This window comes from Nomascus leucogenys, chromosome 8 (assembly GCF_006542625.1).
Source record: "Nomascus leucogenys isolate Asia chromosome 8, Asia_NLE_v1, whole genome shotgun sequence".
Classification (NCBI taxonomy): domain Eukaryota; kingdom Metazoa; phylum Chordata; class Mammalia; order Primates; family Hylobatidae; genus Nomascus; species Nomascus leucogenys.
In genome coordinates this window covers 1336319-1357729 of record NC_044388.1, presented here as the reverse complement: position 1 = coordinate 1357729, position 21411 = coordinate 1336319, and the positions used below count along the sequence as shown (strand labels likewise).

The 21411-nt window shown below is 40.1% G+C and overlaps 1 protein-coding gene across 5 annotated transcripts in view; it reads left to right on the top strand.

The window, feature by feature from the left end:
- Nucleotides 1-10700, top strand: part of ATF1 (activating transcription factor 1) — a 61757-nt gene extending 51057 nt beyond the window's left edge. For all 5 annotated transcript variants that reach the window (XM_030816565.1, XM_003252152.4, XM_030816566.1 and 2 more), the window contains 3 exons: nt 3518-3700; nt 3788-3947; nt 9181-10700. In XM_030816565.1, coding sequence (XP_030672425.1) covers nt 3518-3700; nt 3788-3947; nt 9181-9325 — 488 coding nt within the window. In that variant the 3' untranslated portion in view covers nt 9326-10700. The remainder of the gene's footprint in view (nt 1-3517; nt 3701-3787; nt 3948-9180) is intronic.
- The last annotated feature ends 10711 nt before the right edge of the window (nt 10701-21411 follow it).

Sequence of the window (21411 nt, the reverse complement as noted above, 5' to 3'; positions counted from 1 at the left end):
CCAAAGTGCTGGGATTACAGGCGTGAGCCACCACGCCTGGTCCCTGCCTATTTGTTAAAAATATTTATTGTTTGATTTATATACAGTAAAATTCACTCTTTGGGGAGTTTAAGTCTCTGAGTTTTGACAAATGTGTAGAATAGTATAGCATCGCCAATCAAGATTGAGTTCTGTCACCCTAACGAATTTACTTGTGCTGCCCATTTGTTATCTCCCCCTCCACTCCTAACATTAATCTTTAAGTTTCGTTCAGTCTTGCCACAAAATATATGTCCCATCTGACCACCTCTTGCCATCTCCAACCACCACCACCTTGGTTTAGGCTCTCATCTTAATTACTGGAGTAGGCATCCAGTTGGTCATCTTGCTTCCATTCTTGCTCTAATAATCAGTTTTCCATACTGTGGCCAAAGTGATTTATTTAAGATGTCAACTAGATCACATCGCTCCCGCCCCAAATCCTCTAGTGACATTTTATCACACTTAGAATAAAATCCAGATCTCACAAGGCGTTGCATTTAGGATCTGCCTACCACACTGACCTCATCTCCTGCCACTTGGTGGCATTCTGACCACCCCAGACTTCGTTACTGTACCTCAGACACACGAGCTGGTTTCTGCCTCAGGGTCTCTGGAGTTGTCGTTGCTCATGCCTGGCATGTTCTTCCCCCAGATCCTTACGTGGCTGCTCTGCTTAAGTGTCACCTCCACAAAGAGACCACTCTCTTAACAAACATGTGGCTCCTCCCTTTAGTTTTCCTTAACCTCCTATATTTTTCTTTATAGCATTTACATATAATTAAATCAGTACATATTAGTTTAATTATAGATTGTATGTATGTAATTATAGATTAGCTTATTCATGATCTGTTTTCCCCACTAGAATATAAGATCCTTAAGGGAAAGAACCTTATTTGTTTCATTCACAACTACATCCTCGACATATAGGACCTGGCATATAGTAGGCTTTCAGTTGTTTGTTATGAATTAATTAAATAATATATATATAGAATACCTCTTGAGAAACTGGGGGCCAGGCGCTGTGGTTCATGCCTGTAATCTCAGTACGTTGAGAGGCTGAGGCTGAGGCTGGAGGATTGCTTGAAGCCACATTCAGGACCAGCCTTGGCAACATAGCAAGACTGCGTCTTCACAGAAAAATGAAAAAAAAAAAAGAGCCGGGCATCAAAGCATGTGACTGGTCCCATCTACTCGGGAGGCTGAAATGGGATCTCTTGAGTCTGGGAGTTCGAAGTTACCATGAGCCGTGATCGTACCACCATACTCCAGCCTGGGCAACAGAGCAAGACCAGTCTCAGAAAAAGAAGAAAGAAAGAAAGAAACTGGGAGCAGTGGTTGCAAGGAAAGAAGCTTGGGAGCAGAGATCAGAGATAGTGGGGAGGTTCACATGTTATCACTGAAATAAGTGTAGTACAAACTAGTATTTAGGGCAACATGGGCCAATAGAACTTCATATGATAATGGGAATGTTTATATCTGCATTGTCCCAGAATAGTAGCCACTAAACCATGTATGACTATTGAGTGCTTGAAATATGGCTGGTGGGACTGAGAAACTGAAATTTTAATTTTGTTTAATTTTAGTTAATTTAAATAGCCACATGGAGCTAATGGCTACCCTATCAGACAGCGCAGTTTTAGAACAAATATAGCACATTAACCGGTAAATACACATGTTAAGAACAGGAAGATATGTTGCAAAAATGAAAATATGTATTCACACATATTTAATATCAAAACATTTGCATCTACAGATATGTATTTTGATATATTAGGTTGGTGTAAAAGAGATTGCGGTTTTCGCCACTGAACATAATGGCAAAAGTATGTAAGTCTGTATAAGCACAGGAAAATAATGGGAAGGATGTGCACCAAAAATAATAATTATCTCAGGATGGCGGTGAAGGAGGGACAATGAAATAGAGATAGATAATGGGACCTTTAATTTTATTTATGTTGATACTTATATAAATAAATGTGTATGTGTATATATATAAGTAAAATAATGTGTTGCAGGTTAGAAGATTGAAACTAATTGCTAATATAACTTCACAGCAAATCTCGGCCTGGTGTGGTGGATCACACCTGTAATCCCTGCACTTTGGGAGGCCAAAGTGGGAGGATCACTTGATTTCAAGACAAGCCTGGGCAATATAGGGAGACCCTATCTCTATAAAGAATTAAAAAATTAGCTGAGCATGTTCTTGTGCATCTATAGTTCCAGCTACTTGGGAGGCTGAGGTAGGAGGATTGCTTGAGCCCAGGAGGTAGAGTGCAGTGGTGAACCAGGACCACACCACTGCACTCCAGCCTGGGTCTCAAAAAAGACAGCCAACATATCCCTGTAGCTAACATTTAAAAAAATATTTTGAAACTCATAAATTAAATTTGGGGCAGTTGGGGAGGGATAATTATGAACATGTGAAAAAAATACTCTTCTATCACACACATAGACATATACATGTATTTCGGCTTCCTGGTAGCCAAAGCATAAAAGGAAAAAAAAAGTTTCATAACTATAATCTGAAAAGAGGGTACAGAGATGAGGCATTCAATTCTGAAGATTATATGGGAATTGAATAATGCTAAAATGTTTTCTATTTGGTCATGCCTTATGGGCATTTAAGGGCTGAGGGGAAAGCATGAACACGGGTATATAATTCAGTGAAAAAATGTTTGTGGGGAGCTAAGTAGTGTTTTCTACACAGCGGCTTTCTGCTATCTTTATTAGTGATTTTCACTAGGAAGTAAATGAATAGATTACATTTCTTAACTAACACTTAAGTAAATATCTTAATAACATGTAATACATTTAACAGTGATACCACTAGAAAATGGAGCTAGGAAACCATATAAAGATGACTTATTTTCTCATTATATAACCTTTTATTCTATTGAATTTTTTTCCATAAGCACGTTATCTATTCAGAAATATTTTAAAGTAATATTTTTAATGCTTTTGACTCAAAATTACAAACTATGTTTATGTTTCCTTTTTATTTTTTGTTAAAAATTAACTATCATGCGGCCAAGTGCAGTGGCTCATGCCTGTAATCCCAGCACTTTGGGAGGCTGAGGCGGGTGGATCACCTGGGGTCAGGAATTTGAGACCAGCCTGGCCAACATGGAGAAACTCCGTCTCTACTGAAAATACAAAAATCAGCTGGGCGTGGTGGCACACACCTGTAATCCCAGCTCCTTGGGAGGCTGAGGCACAAGAACGGCTTGAACCCAGGAGGCAGAGGTTGCAGCGAGCCGAGATCGTGCCACTGCACTCCAGCCTGGATGGTAGAGCAAGGCTCCATCTCAAAAAAGAAAAAAAAAAGAAATGCTGTTTTATTCCTTTTACATGTAGTTCACCTAAAGTAGTCAGCGGTTACCAAGTAGAACTGCATTCATACCTGTTTTAGTAAATAGTGTTTGTGGGCTTTTTGCCACTCCTTTGAATTAGTGTATTATAAAACCTTACAATAGCTATTTTCTCTTTTTGATTAAAGTTGCCATTGCCCCAAATGGAGCCTTACAGTTGGCAAGTCCAGGCACAGATGGACTACAGGGACTTCAGACATTAACCATGACAAATTCAGGCAGTACTCAGCAAGGTACACCTATTCTTCAGTATGCGCAGACCTCTGATGGACAGCAGATACTTGTGCCCAGCAATCAGGTGATCGTACAGAGTAAGTATGCTTTCTGTCTACAGAAAGTCTCCTAACACTATCGGAGACACTTACCGACTAACTCATTCACTCTTGTTTACCATCTAGCTGCATCAGGAGATATGCAAACATATCAGATCCGAACTACACCTTCAGCTACTTCTCTGCCACAAACTGTGGTGATGACATCTCCTGTGACTCTTACCTCTCAGACAACTAAGACAGATGACCCCCAATTGAAAAGAGAAATAAGGTTAATGAAAAACAGGTAGGTAGTAAAATCATACTACCAGAATGGGTAATGTTTTTACAAACCTCACAACATAAGCAGATGTTAACTGGAACCGTATACAGTCATGGGCTGCATGACAATGTTTAAGTAAACAATGGACCACATAAATGAATGACAGTGGTCCCATAAAATTATAATGGAGCTGAAAAAGTCCTGTGGTAATGTCATAGTGCAACACATTACTCACATGTTTGTGGCGATGCTGGTATAAACAAACCTATTGTGCTGCCAGTCATATAAAAGTGTAGCACGTGCAATTATATATAGAACATAATACTTGATATTATAATAAGTGAATATGTTACTGGTTTATGAACTTACTGTACTTTTAATCATTATTTTAAAGTGTATACCTTCTACTTTTTTTTTTTTTTTTTAAGTTAACTGTAGGCCAGGCATGGTGGCTCACGCCTGTAATCCCAGCACTTTGGGAGGCTGAGGCGGGCGGATCACGAGGTCAGGAGATTGAGACCATCCTGGCTAACATGGTGAAACTCCATCTCTACTGAAAATACAAAAAAATCAGCCGGGCGTGGTGGCGGGCGCCTGTAGTCCCAGCTACTCGGCTGGGCTACTCGGGAGGCTGAGGCAGGAGAATGGCATGAACCTGGGAGGCAAAGCTTGCAGTAAGCTGAGATTGCGCCACTGCACTCCGGCCTGGGCAACAGAGTGAGACTCTGTCTCAAAAAAAAAAAAAAAAATGTTAACTGTAAAACAGCCTCAAGGCAGCCCCTACAGGAGGTATTCCAGAAGAAGGCATTGTTATCATAGGAGATAACAGCTCCCTGTGTGTCACTGCCCCTAAAGACCTTGCAGTGGGACAAGGTATGGAGGTGGAAGACAATGATACTGATGATCCCGACCCTAGGCTAGTTAGCCTAGGCTAATGTTGGTGTTGGTGTGTTAATTTTTAACAAAAAAGTTCAAAAAGTGGAAAAGTTATATTTGGTGGTTGTGATTTTTTTTTTTTTTAAGACAAGGTCTCACTGTGTCACCCACACTGGAGTGCAGTGGCACAATCTTGGCTTAACGCAACCTCTGCCTCCTGGGCTCAAGTGATCCTCCCAGCTTGGCCTCCCAAGTAGCTGAGACTACAGATGCATACCACCACATCCAGCTAATTTTTTTTTTTTTTTTTTTTGTAGAGGTGGGGTTTTGCCATGTTGCTTAGGCAGGTCTCAGACCTGGGCTCAAGTGATCCATCCACCTGCCTCAGCCTCCCAAAGTACTGGGATTACAGGCATGAACCACTGCACCCAGCCCCCAAAAATTTAAAATTAGCTAGTACAACCACTATGAAAACCAGTATGGAGACTTCTCAAAAAACTAAAAATAAAAATCTACCCAAAGGAAAAGAAATCAATATATCAAAGGGATACCTGTCCTCATAAGTTTACTTGCAGCACTATTCACACACGATAGCTAATAGAATCAACCTACGTGTCCGTCAGTGGATAAATGGATAAGAAAGAATTAAATCATGTTGTTTGCAGCAACATGGATGGAATTAAAGGTCATTATCTTAAGTGAAATAAGCCAGGCACAAAAAGAAAAATATCACATTCTCACTTATATGTGGGAGCTAAAATATTTGAACACGTGGAAGTAGAGAGTGGAAAAATAGGGCCGGGCATGGTGGCTTATGCCTGTAATCCCAGCACTTTGGGAGGCCGAGGCGGGAGGATCACTTGAGCTTAGGAGTTCATTGCAAGCCTGGGCAACATACCCATTGCTACAAAAAATAAAAAATTAGCCAGGCATGGTGGCATGTGCCTAAAATCCCAGCTACTTGGGAGGCTGAGGTGGGAGGATTGCTTGAGCCCAGGGAGTTGAGGCAGCATAATCACACCACTGCACTTCAGCCTGGGCAACAGAGCAAGACCCTATCTCAAGAAAAAAGAGAGAATGGAAAAATAGGTAACAGAGACTGGGAAGGGTGAGGGGCAAGGAGGAGGATGAAGAGAGTTAAAGGGTACAAACTCATACACTGTAAGATAAAAGGAATAAATTCAGCGTTGCATAGCAGAGTAGGATGACCATCCTTAACAAAAACCTATTAATACTCAGGTGATGGATACACTGAATCCCCTGACTGGATCGCTGCACATTATATACATGTAACAGATTTTCTCATGTGCTCCATAAATACGCACAGAAACATTTTAATAAAACAAAACATACAGGCCAGGCGTAGTGGCTCACACGTGTAATCCCAACATTTTCAGAGCCAAGGCGGGAGGATCACTTGAGCCCAGGAGTTTGAGACCAGCCTGGGCAACATAGGGAGACCCCATCTCTAAAAAAAATTTAAAACATTAGCTAGATGTGATAGAGGCAGGAGAATCACTTGAGCCTGGAGGCAGAGGTTGCAGTGAGCCATGATCACGCCATTGTACTTCAGCCTGGGCGACAGAGCAAGACTCTGTCTCAAAAATAAACAAAAAAAACACAAGTAGTTAACAATCATATAAAAGACTACTCAGCCTTACTAGTAATCAACGAAATGCACATTAATGCTACACACTTAGATACCCTTTATACCCACCCAATTGGCAAAAATTTTAAAGTCTAACCAAGAGTTGGCAAGGATTTGGAACAATGGTCAGGAATTCATAGATACTACTATAGGAGTGTAAATTGATGCAGCCATTTTGGAAATTAGGCCTTATCTTGTACAGTTGACGTGGGTATACTCTGTGACCCAGCTGTTTTAGTCTGTGTGACTGAGAGAAACTTGCAGGAAGTATGTATAAGAATCTTCATAGCAGCAAAAAATCAGCAAACAACCTCAAGATTCATTGATAACAGAATAGGTACATATTGAGCCTAAACATAAAAATGGGGGGAAAAAAGAATATGTACATAAATTGTGACTGTATTTATACAATGGAATGTTTATTTGTAATGACTGAATGAATAATCATTTCAACATGAATAAATCTTAGAAAAATTGAGTGAAAAAAAGCAAGTTGCAACAGAATACACAAAGTATGAAATTTTATAATTTTAGAAAATAAACTAAATGATAGGCAGTTTTAGGGTCATATACTTATATACTACAACTATAAAAATAAGAAATGAGGTGTCACATGGCAAAAATTATAAAGTGGTAATACTGTCATTGGGCATATAAGGAAGAGGGTACCTCACATTACTGAGGGAAGTACGGAGTTTTATGGTATCTACTTGCCCCAACATTTCTACTTGTGTGTGACAAAAGATACCATAAAGAAACTTAAAAATAAGTCTGTTAACTGGGAAAAATATTTGCAACTTTTATATAAAGAGAAAGAATTACAAGATGTATAGATTATATAAAGATTTATTTCTGTAAATAAGAGACCTAACAGAAGTAAACTGGTCTGTGAAAGATGGCCTTGTAAACATGAAATTATTCCAAACTTTGTGCATAATGAGGGAAATGTTAAAGCAGTGAGATTCACTTTTTGTCAGCCGCTAGACTGACAACCATTTTAAAATGTTCATAACAGGCACTCTCATGTACTGCCCCTGGGAATGTAAATGGTACAAATACTCTGGAGGACAATCTGGCAAATCTTTTTTTTTCCCTTTTTTCTTTCTGGTTTGACTCTGGGATTTTTTTCCTTCCTTCCCCCCCCCCCCTTATTTCTCTGTACTTCAATGAATATAAATTGGCACTATCTCTTGACTTTAAGTGAATATAGCTTGTGATCCTTCAAGAAACACATGTGTAGAAATACATGTAAAGAATGGAGGCTGAGTGGGTGGCTCACGCCCATAATCCCAACACCATGACCAGGAGTGAGACTAGCCTAGGCAACATACTGAGACCTCATCTCTACAAAAATAAAATTAGCTGGTGTGGTGGTGTGCACCTGTAGTCCCAGCTACTCGGGAGGCTGAAGTGGGGATATCTTGAGTCCAGGAGGTCAAGGTTGCAATGAGCTGTGATTGTGCCACTGCACTCAGCCTGGGTGACAGAGTGAGACCCTGTCTCAAAACAGAAGAAGAAAAAAGAAAAAGAATGTTTACTGGAAACCACTTAAAAAAAAAAAAAAAAAAACAGAGCTTAAAGGTAAAAATAAAGTCTTTTTGTGAGGGGATAGATTTTGTACAGTCCTTTTAAAAGTAAAGATGTGTACCAAAAAAGCAAGTAGCAAATAGTATCTACATATATAGCATAAAAATCTTAAAATAGTACTGTTTCTTTCCTTCTTTTTTTGGGACAGTCTTGCTCTGTTGCCCAGGCTGGAGTGCAGTGGCACGATCTTGGCTCACTGCAACCTCCACCTCCCAGCTTCAAGTGATCCTCCCGCGTCAGCCTCCCAAGTAGCTGGGATTACAGGCATGTGCCACCACGGCTAATTTTTGTATTTTTAGTAGAGATGGGTTTTTGCCATGTTGACCAGGCTGGTCTTGAACTCCTGACCTCAGGTGATCTGCCCACCTTGGCCTCTGAAGTGCTGGGATTACAGGCATGAGCCACCATGCCTGGCCAATACTTCCTATTTCTATGTGTATATAAACTTACATATGACTTCACAGAAATGTTTTAAGAGGACATGCACAGAACTGAGTATTTGCTCAAGCATTGTCTGTAATTTGAACTTAAATAAAAGAAGTCACGTGTCAGAAGTTAACCAGAGGACCCATAATTTCACTGTTTGGTATTTATTCAAGAGAAATGAAACCTTTCTACAAAAAGACTGGCACAAAAACATGCCTATGCAGCTAACCCTAGAAACAGCGCAAGAGACTGGATAAATAAATGGTTATATTCATACAGTGGACTATGTCCAGCAATGTGAAGGAACAAACCCCCATGCAGCAACATGGACGAACCTCAGATGGGCTGAGTGAAGGGACACCAGACACCAGAGTACGTAGTGTACACTCTTACATGAGGTTCTAGAATAGGAAAAAAACTAATCTCTGGTGATAAAAATCAAAACGATAGTTGCTTGGAAGGGGGCTGACCAGGAAGGGGCATGAGGGAACTTTCTGGGACAGTGGGAATGTTCTGTTGTCTTGACAGAGGTGTGGGTTATACAGGTATACACAATTGCCAAAACTGACTGAATTCTACACTTAAGATCTATGTATTCGCTGCGTGTAGATGATATTTTAAAGAGAAAAAAAGGTGACCACGGAAAATTACTGAAGAGCATTTACCATTTAAAGAATGTGAAGTTTTTTCTAACTTTGTTTTTTTAATGCTCATATTTAGAGAAGCTGCTCGAGAATGTCGCAGAAAGAAGAAAGAATATGTGAAATGCCTGGAAAACCGAGTTGCAGTCCTGGAAAATCAAAATAAAACTCTAATAGAAGAGTTAAAAACTTTGAAGGATCTTTATTCCAATAAAAGTGTTTGATTCCTAAGAAAGAAAATATTTTTGTGGACTTGCATACAAATTAAATGGATTTCTTAGTGGAGTTTTATAAATTAAAAGGTCAAAACTGAAGCTTTTTATTTAGGCTTTTCCAACTCAAGGATAAATATCTTACGCACGATATCTAGTGACAGAGGAGAGAGTGGAAAATGACCTCAAGGAAGCTATGGGCACAACTGGAAGCTTTGTAGAAATTAAACATATTCAAGGAGCAAGAAATGAACTTTCAGCAGTCTAAATTTTCTAAATAACCAATAGTCGCCAATCTAAAATGGCAGAGAAGATGAAATTTGATAAACTGAATTTTTAAAAAAATCAATTTACCCTACAGGTTTGCATTTCTCTTTGCTGAAATTTACCTTTTTTTAGTTATATATGTGTGTGTGTGTGTGTGTGTGTGTGTGTGTGTGTGTGTGTGTATTTCTTCCAATACTAACTTACAAAGCTAAGAGAAAACCTAGTACATACTGAATCTATAAAGTATGTGTTCTGATTATGTATATACTTGTTCTAGTGTCAAGTCTTTTTAAGTGGGTTTTTAAAAGTTTGTTTATTGGACTTGAATGGATTTTTGAGACTGGGTTAATTATTTCTGAGGTCTTATCCTAAAAGGCATCTAAGGTACATGAATGGAGTATGGTGATTTTATAACATTTTTTATCAGAATGGAAAAAGAACTGTTTAAAAGTTTGATACTTTTAAATAGTTGGCTTTTTTGCTTACTCTGGTAATGATTTTCTACAAATACATAATAGTTTTTTTGATTCTATATTCTGTATGCAGTTGAATATGCATTACTTATTCTGCTGTGCTTTAATAGAATGGAATGTTTACAGGCCCTTAAAATATTATTTTTTAAAAACCTAAAGATGCATACCAAAGTTTTTCTAAGAAGATTTTATAATCAATTTAATAATGTAAGGTTTATCAGATTCTATAATAGTATAGTTATTGAGGCAATTTTATGTTAGAGACTATTTTGTAATGTAGTGAATGGTACCTTTATAAGAAAAGCGACTGCCAATATATTTTTATAGCTGATCTTTATAAATTCTGATGTTGAGTTTTTAATGATTATTTTAAATGTTTATATAGTTTAGTAAAATTTGCATCTCAAAGTATCATTTTTATATTATGGGACGTTTCCAGATTGGCTAATATTTGCATTGTAAATTTTGTATGCAGTTTATCTAAAATTCAAAAATACTGTCAGTACACCAGTGTTTAACATCTGTATTCCAATTTGTATACAGTTTAAAATTGTACTGCAGAACTATTGTGTGCTTCTTACACAGTATGTATCATATTGTTGTCTGTGAAATTAAAGGACATTTGATAGTCCACCGAATGTCAAATATAATGCTTGGTATATGAATGATAAGCTTGCTGGTGGCCATGCTGTTAATTATCCTAATGCTATGTAGAAATCTTCACTTAACTGATTGATAGATTTGTGTTTGACCCTCCTGATGAAATTTCTCATTAAAAGGGTCTTTTAAAATGGGACTCTGTTGACTTGGCAGCACTTTATGAAAAGAAAAAAAAGTTTGATCGCCAGGGGGATTACTTATATCACTTACTACCTTGTGTAAAGCCAGAATCTCAAACTGGTGGCCCATTAGGCCTAAGAATAGGAGGAGGTATGAGGTCACTGGGTTATGTCAAAAGACTGTTTCAACAGATAGATAGATAGATAATATATTTATTATTATTAGGTAGACACCATGCTTGTTTACAACAGAGGTAGCGTAGCTCTTAGTGCCTTAACAGCTGGACATCTGCAAATATTTGTAAACTCTGCTGCCTTCAGACTTCTGGTGTAGGGCCTTGCTCACTAGACCCAGTTACTTTAGCTGTATGAAACAGGCCAGGGCAAACCATTAATGGTTCCATAAACGCATAACAAATTATTTTCCTGGATGTTTTTCTAATTGGAATCCAATGTGGGGCTTATCAAATTTTTAAGTGATTATAGTCCAAACATGAAATTAGACTTCCAAAATGCAAAAGACTAATCAAATTAATTATTTCCTTAGTTCAACTTGCTATTTTACTTAATTTTCAATTTACTCATTTATATATTATATTGATAGAAATAGATTATTGTCCACAAACACATACAGGGCATATAAGATATTCCTTTAATATTACTGAACAGAGCAGGAAGAATGGGCATTTGTTAGCATTTTGGAATTCTTACTGTATTTATTCATTCAGCAATTATTACATTGCAGCTACTAGGTTAAACCTGCATTCTTCTCCAGTTAAAATATGAGGTCACAGTAGGGATATAAATATGTGTATTAGGCCAGGTGGGTGGCTCACACCTGTGGTCCCAGCACTTTGGGAGGCTGAGGCATTGGGATTGTGTGGCACCAGGAGTTCGCGACCAGCCTGGGCAACGTGGTGAAACCCTGCCTCTACAAAATGTGCAAAAATTAGCTGGGCAAGGTGGCAGGAACCTGTAGTCTCAGCTACTCGGGAGGCTGAGGTAGGAGGATAGCTTAAGCCCAGGAGGTTGAGGCTACTGTGAGCTGTGATTGCACAACTGCACACCAGCCTAGATGACAGAGCAAGACCATGTGAAAAAACGTGTATTATGGCTTGGAATTATATAATGAGTTGTCATGATGGCAGTTCAAATTCCCACAAAAGATGCTATAAAGTTGATAAAAAGTGAATCTGACTAAGGGCTTGACAGCTACTTTAAAGGAAAAATCACAGGTTATAGTAAAACAACAATAATTTCATAGCTTTACAAAGTACATCAAAACCTAATCATAATAATCATTACATCATTTACTCTGTTGTACAAAGTAGAGTTTTTTTGTTGCTTGTTTATTGTTTTTTTGAGACAGAGTCTCGCTCTATCACCCAGGCTGGAGTGCAGTGTCCCACTCTTGGCTCACTGCAACCTCCGCCTTCTGGGTTCAAGCAATTCTGCCTCAGCCTCCCAAGTAGCTGGGATTACAGGTGTGTGTCACCACGCCAAGCTAATTTTTGTATTTTTGGTAGAGACGGGGCTTCACCATGTTGGCCAAGCTGATCTCGAACTCCTGACCTCAAGTGATCCGCCCACCTCGGCCTCCCAAAATGTTGTGATTACAGGTGTGAGCCACCTCGCCTGGCCTGTTTTTAATAAGTACTGTTTGTTTTACTATAAAAGTGAAGGAACACATACCTCAAGGTAGTAGAATTCAGAAGGCTGTTGTAGGAGAGTTTGGCAGGAATTTTTGAGGGACAGTCATTTGGAGGAGGTTTAGGCCATTTAACACCCCTTCCTCCCACTTTTTTTTTTTTTTTTTTTCTGGAGACACAGTCTTGCTCTGCTCTGTTGCCCAGACTGGAGTGCAGTGGCGTGATCTTGGCTCACTGCAACCTCCATCTCCCAGGCTCAAGTGATTCTCCTGCCTCAGCCTCCCAAGTAGCTGGGGTTTACAGGCCTGTGCCACCACACCCGGCTAATTTTTGTAGTTTTTAGTAGAGGTGAAGTTTCTCCATGTTGGCCAGGCTAGTCTCGAACTCCTGGCCTCAAGTGACCCACGCACCTCGGCCTCCCAAAGTGCTGGGATTATAGGCATGAGCCACTGCGCCTGCCATCCCCTCCTCCCACTTTTGAGGGAGAGATTCTGGTAACCGTCTCCCTTTATTGGTGTAAATTTTTTTGTAGCAGACATAGGCATTAGAGACCGTATCTCTCTGCCATTGCATGGTTGAGATCCTTTTCCTCTCTATATATAGAGAGGAAGTGCAGTGGCACAATCTTGGCTCACTGTAATCTCTGCCTCCCGAGTTCAAGCGATTCTCCTGCCTCAGCCCCTCGAGTATCTGGGATTACAGACGTGCGTGACCATGCCTGTCTAATTTTTGTATTTTTATTAGAGACAGGTTCTGCCATGTTGGCTAGGCTAGTCTCGACCTCCTGACCTCAGGCGATCTTTGGCTGGGATTACAGACATGAGCCGCTGTGCCTGGGCTTCCCTCAATATTGATAGGGCTACATGCAGCAGTTTGCTGCCTTCAGTAAGTGTATATAACAATTTTTAACTGGTAAATTATGTATCAATCTAAAATTGTTCTAAGTCCAAGGTTCCCTATGTACATAATATACATAGTCATGTAATTTCCTTAATATTTAAAATTTATTGAGTGCTTAGGCACCAGGAAATGTGTTCAGGTAATGCTAAGGTCATGTCATTCATTCATTCAGCAGATACTTATTGAAGGCCTTTTCTATTCCAAGCATTACTAGGAAAAAAGTGATGAACGAAGCCGTGTTACAGCTCATGTTGAACTTAGGTCTTAATGTCATCCTTGAGACTAGTAATTGCCTAAGGTTATATAAGCATTATTAAGGGATCTAAGATTTAAACCCAATTTCTAACTGCCCATTCTAAAATATTAATAGTAGTCCCTCCCCAATACTCCTAACACAACCCTTATTAAACTCTAGGAGGAGACTGTCTAATTTTGTGCTCTCCTATCTCCCCACAGTCTAGGAAACTATCCCCACAGTCTAGTCTAGTTCACGGGAGGGCTTCATAATGCAGATGCTCCTTTACTGTTTTTGTTTGTGGTTTTGTTGTTGCTGTTTTTGTTTATTTGAGACAGAGCTTTGCTCTTGTTGCCCAGGCTGTGGTGCAATGGCGTGATCTCAGCTCACTGCAACCTCCGCCTCCCGGGTTCAAATGATTCTCCTGCCTCAGCCTCCGGAGTAGCTGAGATTACAGGCACGTGCCACCATGCCAGGCTAATTTTTGTATTTTTAGTAGAGATGGGGTTTCACCTTGGTCAGGCTGTTCTCGAACTTGTGACCTCAGGTGATCCACCCGCCTTGGTCTCCCAAAGTGCTGGATTACAGGTATGCAGGCCTGACCTCCTCTACTGTTAATGATGGGGTTATATCCTGATACACCCATGGTAAGTTGAAAGTATTGTAAATTAAAAATTCATTTAATACACCTAACCTAGCAAACATCATAGCTTAGCCTGGCCTACCTTAAACGTGCTCAGAATGCTTAGATTACCCTATAGGTAAATCATCTGGCAACACAGTACACCGCAGAATAACAGTTGTTAACCCTCGTGATCACATGGCTGACTGGGAGCTGCGGCTCTCTGCCACTGCCCAGCATTGCCAGAGTATTATACTGAACATCACCAGCCCAGGAAAAGATCAAAATTTGAAGCACAGTTTCTAATGAATATTGTTTTCACACCATCATAAAGTCAAAAAATTGTAAGTCGAACCATTGTAAGTTGGGAACTTTGTTAAATCAATGAAGGTCTGAGTTCAAACTCACTAAGGTACAGACAGGTTTGAAACTTTGCCCAAGGTTACACAGTAAATAAGAAAACTAGGGTTCATACCTAGGTCTGATAAACTCTAAAGTTGTTTTAACTATCAGAATAGACCTTCTTTCTTACGTGTGGTGTGGAAGAGTCTGAAAAACTTTATTCCATTGCGTCATAACCTATTATGAAAGACTTTAAAGGTTTTATTTACATGTGTCCACTAGATGGCAACCCTCCATTTTAAAATCACAGGAGTTTTACACACTGATTTACACAGCTGTAACTCCAAAATAACTTTTTTTCTTTCCTGTTTTTTTTTTGTTGTTGTTGTTGTTTTGGAGACATGGTCTCGCCATGTTGCCCAGGTTGGCCTTGAACTAGTGAGCTCAAGCAGTCCACCTACCTTGGCCTCCCAAAGTGCTGAGATAAGAGGCATGAGCCACCACGCCCAGCCCAGTCCCTGTTTTAATATTTACATAGATCCATAAATAATGCATGCTGGATTGCAGTATTTTTTTTAGAAGTTTATAAATGGTACCTTAATACTGTATCATTCCATAAATGAAAGATCAAGTAGACCAGAGGAAATTTAGTGAGGAATGTAGGTATGGTGATTTAATAATTAATTTTGGAACAAAATGATCAAAGTTTTGCCCAACTGACAGCTCTTAGAATTTAATGCTGCATCTGGGGAAAAGGCTTGACAATTTTTTTTTAATTCAGAAAAGCTGCAAATAACATAGGCCAAGTTTACAAAACATTTAAACAAAAACTGCCTTAGACTTCTTAGCAATACATTTTTTAAAAGGAAAAGGCCACATCTTGCCAGTTGTAGTCAAAGATAATCAAAATAAATGGAATTTCTATGAATTAACTATGTACTAAGTATTGTGGTAGGTGAAGCATGCCAAATACATATGAACCATGGTTTTTCACAAGCTCAAACTCTACTTCCGGAGATGACAAAAGAGAATAAAAGGGCCCTCTACTTTTCACTTTATCATTGGGCACAAACACCTAGAATTCTATACCCAGTAAACACTCATCGATCCAAAAGAAGACAAGAAAGGAGAGAAAAAGCAATAAACAGGTGGGACAAACAGCCCAAGAGAAGATCAATCCATATGTATCAATAATCATAATAAATGTAAACAAACTGGGCATTTTAGTTAAATGACAAAGATTGTCAGGTTGAATTAGGAAATAAAATCTAACTATATGTTGCTTATAAGAGGAAAATCTAAAATAGAAGGAAACAGCAGGGCTGAAGACTTGGTACTTTAAGTAAAAACATAGAAAAAGTTATACCAAATATTAGCCAAAAGCTGGCATAACTATATTGAACAAGATAGACTTTAAAGCAAAAATAATTACTTGGGACAAAATCAGCCACTAAAAAAAATAAAAGATTCAGGTCCGGCGTGGTGGCTCACGCCTGTAATCATAGCACTTTGGGAGGCCGAGGTGGGCGGATCACCTGAGGTCAGGAGTTCTAGACCAGCCTGACCAATATAATGAAACCCCATCTCTACTAAAACAATAAATAAATAAAAATAAAAAATACAGAAATTAGGCAGGCATGGTGGCACATGCCTGCAATCCTAGCTACTCAGGAGGCTGAGGCAGGAGAATTGCTTGAACCCAGGAGGCAGAGGTTGTAGTGAGCCGAGATCGTGCCATTGCATTCCAGCCTGGACAACAAGAGTGAAACTGTCTCAAAAAAAAAAAAATAAAATTAAAAAATAAAAATAAAAGATTCAATTAACCTAGAAGATAAAACACATCTAAACTTCAGTGCACCTAATACAGGACCTGGATGTTAAAATAAAGAAATATGAGAAATTTTTTAAAAACTACAATCTTAGTAGATTTTTAACATAGCTCTCTTATAATTGATATAAAAGGCAGGAAAATATCAGTAAAGATAGGGAGTTGAACAATGAGTAAACTTGACCTAATAGATATACTGAATTTCATCAATTGTAAGCTACCACTGATTCCAAGTCACACTATTATTTTAAATACCACTAAGAAAAACCACTGCCAAGTAAACTGTGCCATTGTCATTGTGGTAAGATGCATGCTGATTCCAGAGATGTTTAAATGTGATCTGTGTGCACCTGTAATCAATGCAATTCAAGGCAGAATACACTACACAACTTCAGATAGTTCTTTTCAAACACGAGTGTTTATGAAAACATACCACATATTGGACAATAAAGTAAGTCTCAACAACTAATTTTCAAAGGATTGGTTTCACAGAGACCATATCCCACTGACTTATATGTGTTTATCCTTTCAACAAAATCGTACTGTCCTGATTACTGGAGCTTCATAAAAAGTCTTGAAGTCCAGTTGTGTAAGTTCTTTAAATTTTGTTGTTTTTTAGAAAATTATCTTGGCTATTCTAGTTCCTTTGTCTTTTTATATAAATTTTAGAATCAGCTTGTCTATATTCCACACAAAAAAAGCCTGCTGGGATTTTGATTAGAATTGCTTTAAACCTATGTACAATTTGGGAAGAACTGGTATCTTAACAATATTGAGTGTTTCCCATGAACACAATCTCTCTCTCTCCATTTATTTAGTTTATTTGGTGAGGTCATGTGTTCCTGGATGGTGTTGATGCTTGTAGATGTTCTTTGCTATCTGGGCATTGAAGAGTTAAGGTATTTATTGCAGTCTTCACAGTCTGGGCATGTTTGTGCCCTTCTTTCTTGGTAAGGCTTTCTAGATATTTGAAGAGACTTGGACCCCAAGCACAATAACGCTGTGGTTTTTGTAGGCTCATAGAGGTACCGCCTTGGTAGTCTTCGATAAGATCCGGAAGAATTCTCTGGATTACCAGGCAGACTCTTGTTCTCCTCCCTTACTTTCTCCCAAACACACAGAGTCTCTCTCTCTCTGCTGAGGCATCTGGAACTGGGGGTGTGGTGATGCAAGCACCTCTGTGACCACCACCACTGGAACTGCACTGGGTCAGACCTGATGCCAGCACAGCACTGGGCTTTGCCCAAGGCCCTTCCCTTCAAGGTGGCAAGTTCCCCTAAGCCCAGGCATGTCCAGAGATGCTGTCTGGGAGCCAGGGATTGGAGTCAAAAACTTTAGCAATTTACCTGATGTCCTATTCTACTGTGGCTAAGCTGGTACTCAAACCACAATACAAAGTCCTCCCCACTCTTCCCTCCATTTTCCACAGGCAACGGAGCCTCTCCCTGTGGCCACCACCACCACTGGCCCACGGGTGGTTCTGCCAGGCGACTGCCGATGTTTGCTTAAAGCCCAAGGGTTCTTCTGTCAGCTTGTGGTCAATGCTGCCAGGTCTGGAACTCACCCTTCAGGGCAGTGGGTCCCCCTCTGGCCCAGGACAGGTTCAGAAATGCTATCCAAGAGCCTAGCCCTGGATTCAGGGAGCCCCAAGAGCTTGCTTGTTGCTCTAGCCTACTGTGGCTGAGCTGGTACCTCGGGTGCAAGAAAAAGTCCCCTTTGCTTTCCCCTCTGCTTTTCTCAAACACAAGGAGTCTTTCACCATAGGCACCACAGCTGGGAATGTGCTGGGTCTCCCTTGAAGCCAGCATGTTTCTTTAGTCAGCAGGTGATAAATCCTGCCAAGCTTGGATCCTTCTCTTCAAGGCAGCGGGTTCCCTTTTGGCTCAGGGTGTGTCTAGAAATGTTGTCTGGGAGCTCAGGCCTAAATGGAGGCCTCATGACTCTGCCCAGTGCCCTATCCTTCTGTGACTGAGCTGTAGATGAGGAAAAAATGGTTTTGTGGGCCAGGCCCAGGGCCTTGCTACTTTGTGCAGTCTTGGGACTTGGTGCCCTGTTTCCCAACTGTGACTAAAAGGGGCCAATGTACAACTCAGGCTGTGGCTTCAGAGGGTGCAAGCCTCAAGCCTTGGTGGCTTCCATGTGGTGTTGGGCCTGTAAGTGCAGAGAAGTTAATCATTGAGGTTTGGGAACCTCTGCCTGGATTTCAGAAGATGTATGGAAATGCCTGGATGCCCAGGCAGAAGTTTGCTGCAGGGGTGAAGCCCTCATGGAGAAATTATGCTAGAGCAGTGCAGAAGGGAAATGTGGGGTTAGAGCCCCCACACAGACTCCCCACAGGGGCACTGCCTAGTGGAGCTGTGAGAAGAGGGCCACCATCCCCTAGACCCCAGAATGGTAGATCCACTGACAGCTTGCACCATGCACCTGGAAAAGCTGCAGACACTCAATGCCAGCCTGTGAAAGCAGCTGAGGGGCAGGGTGGGGGAGGTGACTGTACCCTGCAAAGCCACAGGGGCAGAGTTGCCCAAGGTTGTGGGAACCCAACTCTTGCATCAGCGTGACCTGGATGTGAGACATGGAGTCAAAGGACATCATTTTGGAGCTTTAAGATTTGACTGCCCTACTGGATTTCAGACTTGCTTGTAGCCTGCAGCCCCTTTGTTTTGGCCAATTTCTCCTATTTGCAATGGGTGCATTCACCCAATGCCCATACCCCCATTGTATCTAGGAAGTAACTAACTTGCTTTTGATTTTACAGGCTCATAGGCAGAAGGGACTTGCCTTGTCTCCGATAAGACTTTGGACTTGGACTTTTGGGTTAATGCTGAAATAAGACTTTGGGGGACCGTTGGGAAGGCATGATTGGTGTTGAAATGTGAAAGGGACATGAGATTTGGGAGGAGCCAGTGGTGGAATGATAGATACAGTTAGGCTTTGTGTCCCACCCAAATCTCATCTTGAATTATAATCCCCATAATCCGCATGTGTCAAGGGAGAGACCAGGTGGAGGTAACTGGATCATAGGGGTGGTTCCCCCATGCTGTTCTCATGATAGTGAGTGACTTCTTGTGAGATCTGATGGTTTTATAAGAGATTCCTCCCCTTTCACTCAACACTTCTCCTTCCTGCCGCCTTGTGAAGAAGGTGCTTTGCTTCCCCTTCCACCATAATTATAAGTTTCCTGAGGCTTCCCCAGCCATGCTGAATTGTGAGTCAATTAAACCTCTTTCCTTTATAAATTACCTAGTCTCCAGCAGTTCTTTATAGCACTGTTTTAGTCCATTTATGAAAATGGACTGATAAAGCACTTTATAGTCCATTTATGAAAACAGACTAATACAGAGCTAGATCCTCATGTCTCACCTTATACAAAAATCAACCTAAGATGGATCAATGACTTAAACCTAAGACCTGAAATTGTAAAACTTCTGGAAGATAACATTGGAAAAACTCTTGTAGACATTGGCTTAGGCAAAGAGTTCATGACCAGGAATCCAAAAGCAAATACAACAAAAACAAAGATAAATAGATGGGACCTGATTAAACTAAAAAGCTTCTGCACAGCAAAAGAAATAATCAGCAGAGTAAATAGACAACCTACAGAGTGGGAGAAAATATATGCAAACTACACATCTGACAAAGGACTAATATCCAGAATCTACAATAAAATCAAATAAATCAGCAAGAAAAAAAGCAAATAATTCCATCAAAAATGGGGCAAAGGATATGAATAGATAATTCTCAAAAGAATATACAAATGGTCAACAAACATGAAAAAATGCTAAACATCACAAATTATCAGGGAAATGCAAATTAAAACCACAATAAACACCACCTTACTGCTGCAAGAATGGTCGTAATAAAACAATGAAAAATAATAGATGTTGGCATGGGTGTGGTGAAAAGGGAACACCTTTACACTGGTGGTGGGAATGTAAACTAATATGACCACTATGGAAAATAGTATGGAGATTCCTTAAAGAACTAAGAATAGAACTAGTATTTGGTCTAGCAATCCCAGAGGGCTCTACCCAGGGGAAAATAAGTCATTATAAGAAAAAACAACAACAACAACAACAACAACAAAAACACTTGCACATGCATGTTTATAGCAGCACAATTTGCAATTGCAAAAATATGGAACCAGCCTAAATGTCCATCAACCAAGTGAATAAAGAAAATGTAGTACATATATACACACACACACACACACACACACACACACACACCCCATGGAATACTACTCAGCCATAAAAAGGAACAAAATAATGGCATTTGCCACAAACTAGATGAAACTGGAGACCATTATTCTAAGTGAAGTAACTCAGGAATGGAAGACCAAACATCATGATGTTCTCACTTACAAGCAGAAGCTAAGCTATGAGGACAGAAGGCATAAGAATGATACAATGGAGTTCGGGACTCAGGGGGAAGGGTGGGAGAGGGGTGAGGAATAAAAAAACTACACATTGGGTACAGTGTACCCTGCTCAGGTGATGGCTGCACCAAAATCTCAGAAATCACCACTAAAGAACTTTTCCATGCAATCAAACACCACCTTTTCCCCCCAAACTGTTGAAATAAAAATAAATTTAAAATTTAAAAGAATTTCTTAAGAAGATACCACATTCTTCATGGTAGCTTCATCGGAAGCTACCATAAAGGATGTGAAAGGTAAGCTACGGAGTAGATTTTTTTTTTTTTTTGAAGACAATGCCTCGCTCTGTCACGCAGGCTGGAGTGCAGTGGTGTGAATATGGCTCACTGCAGCCTCAATCTCCTGGGCTCAAGTGATCCTCCTGCCTCAGCCTCCCGTGGTGCTGGGACCACAGGTGTATGTCACCATGTCCGGCTAATTTTCTTTTCTTTCTTTCTTTTTGTAGAGGGGGTCCCACTTTGTTGCCCAGGCTGATCTTGAACTCCTGACCTCAAGTGATCCTCCCACCTCAGCCTCTCAAAGTGCTGGGATTACAGGTGTCAGCCACTGGGCCCAGCCAGGAAAT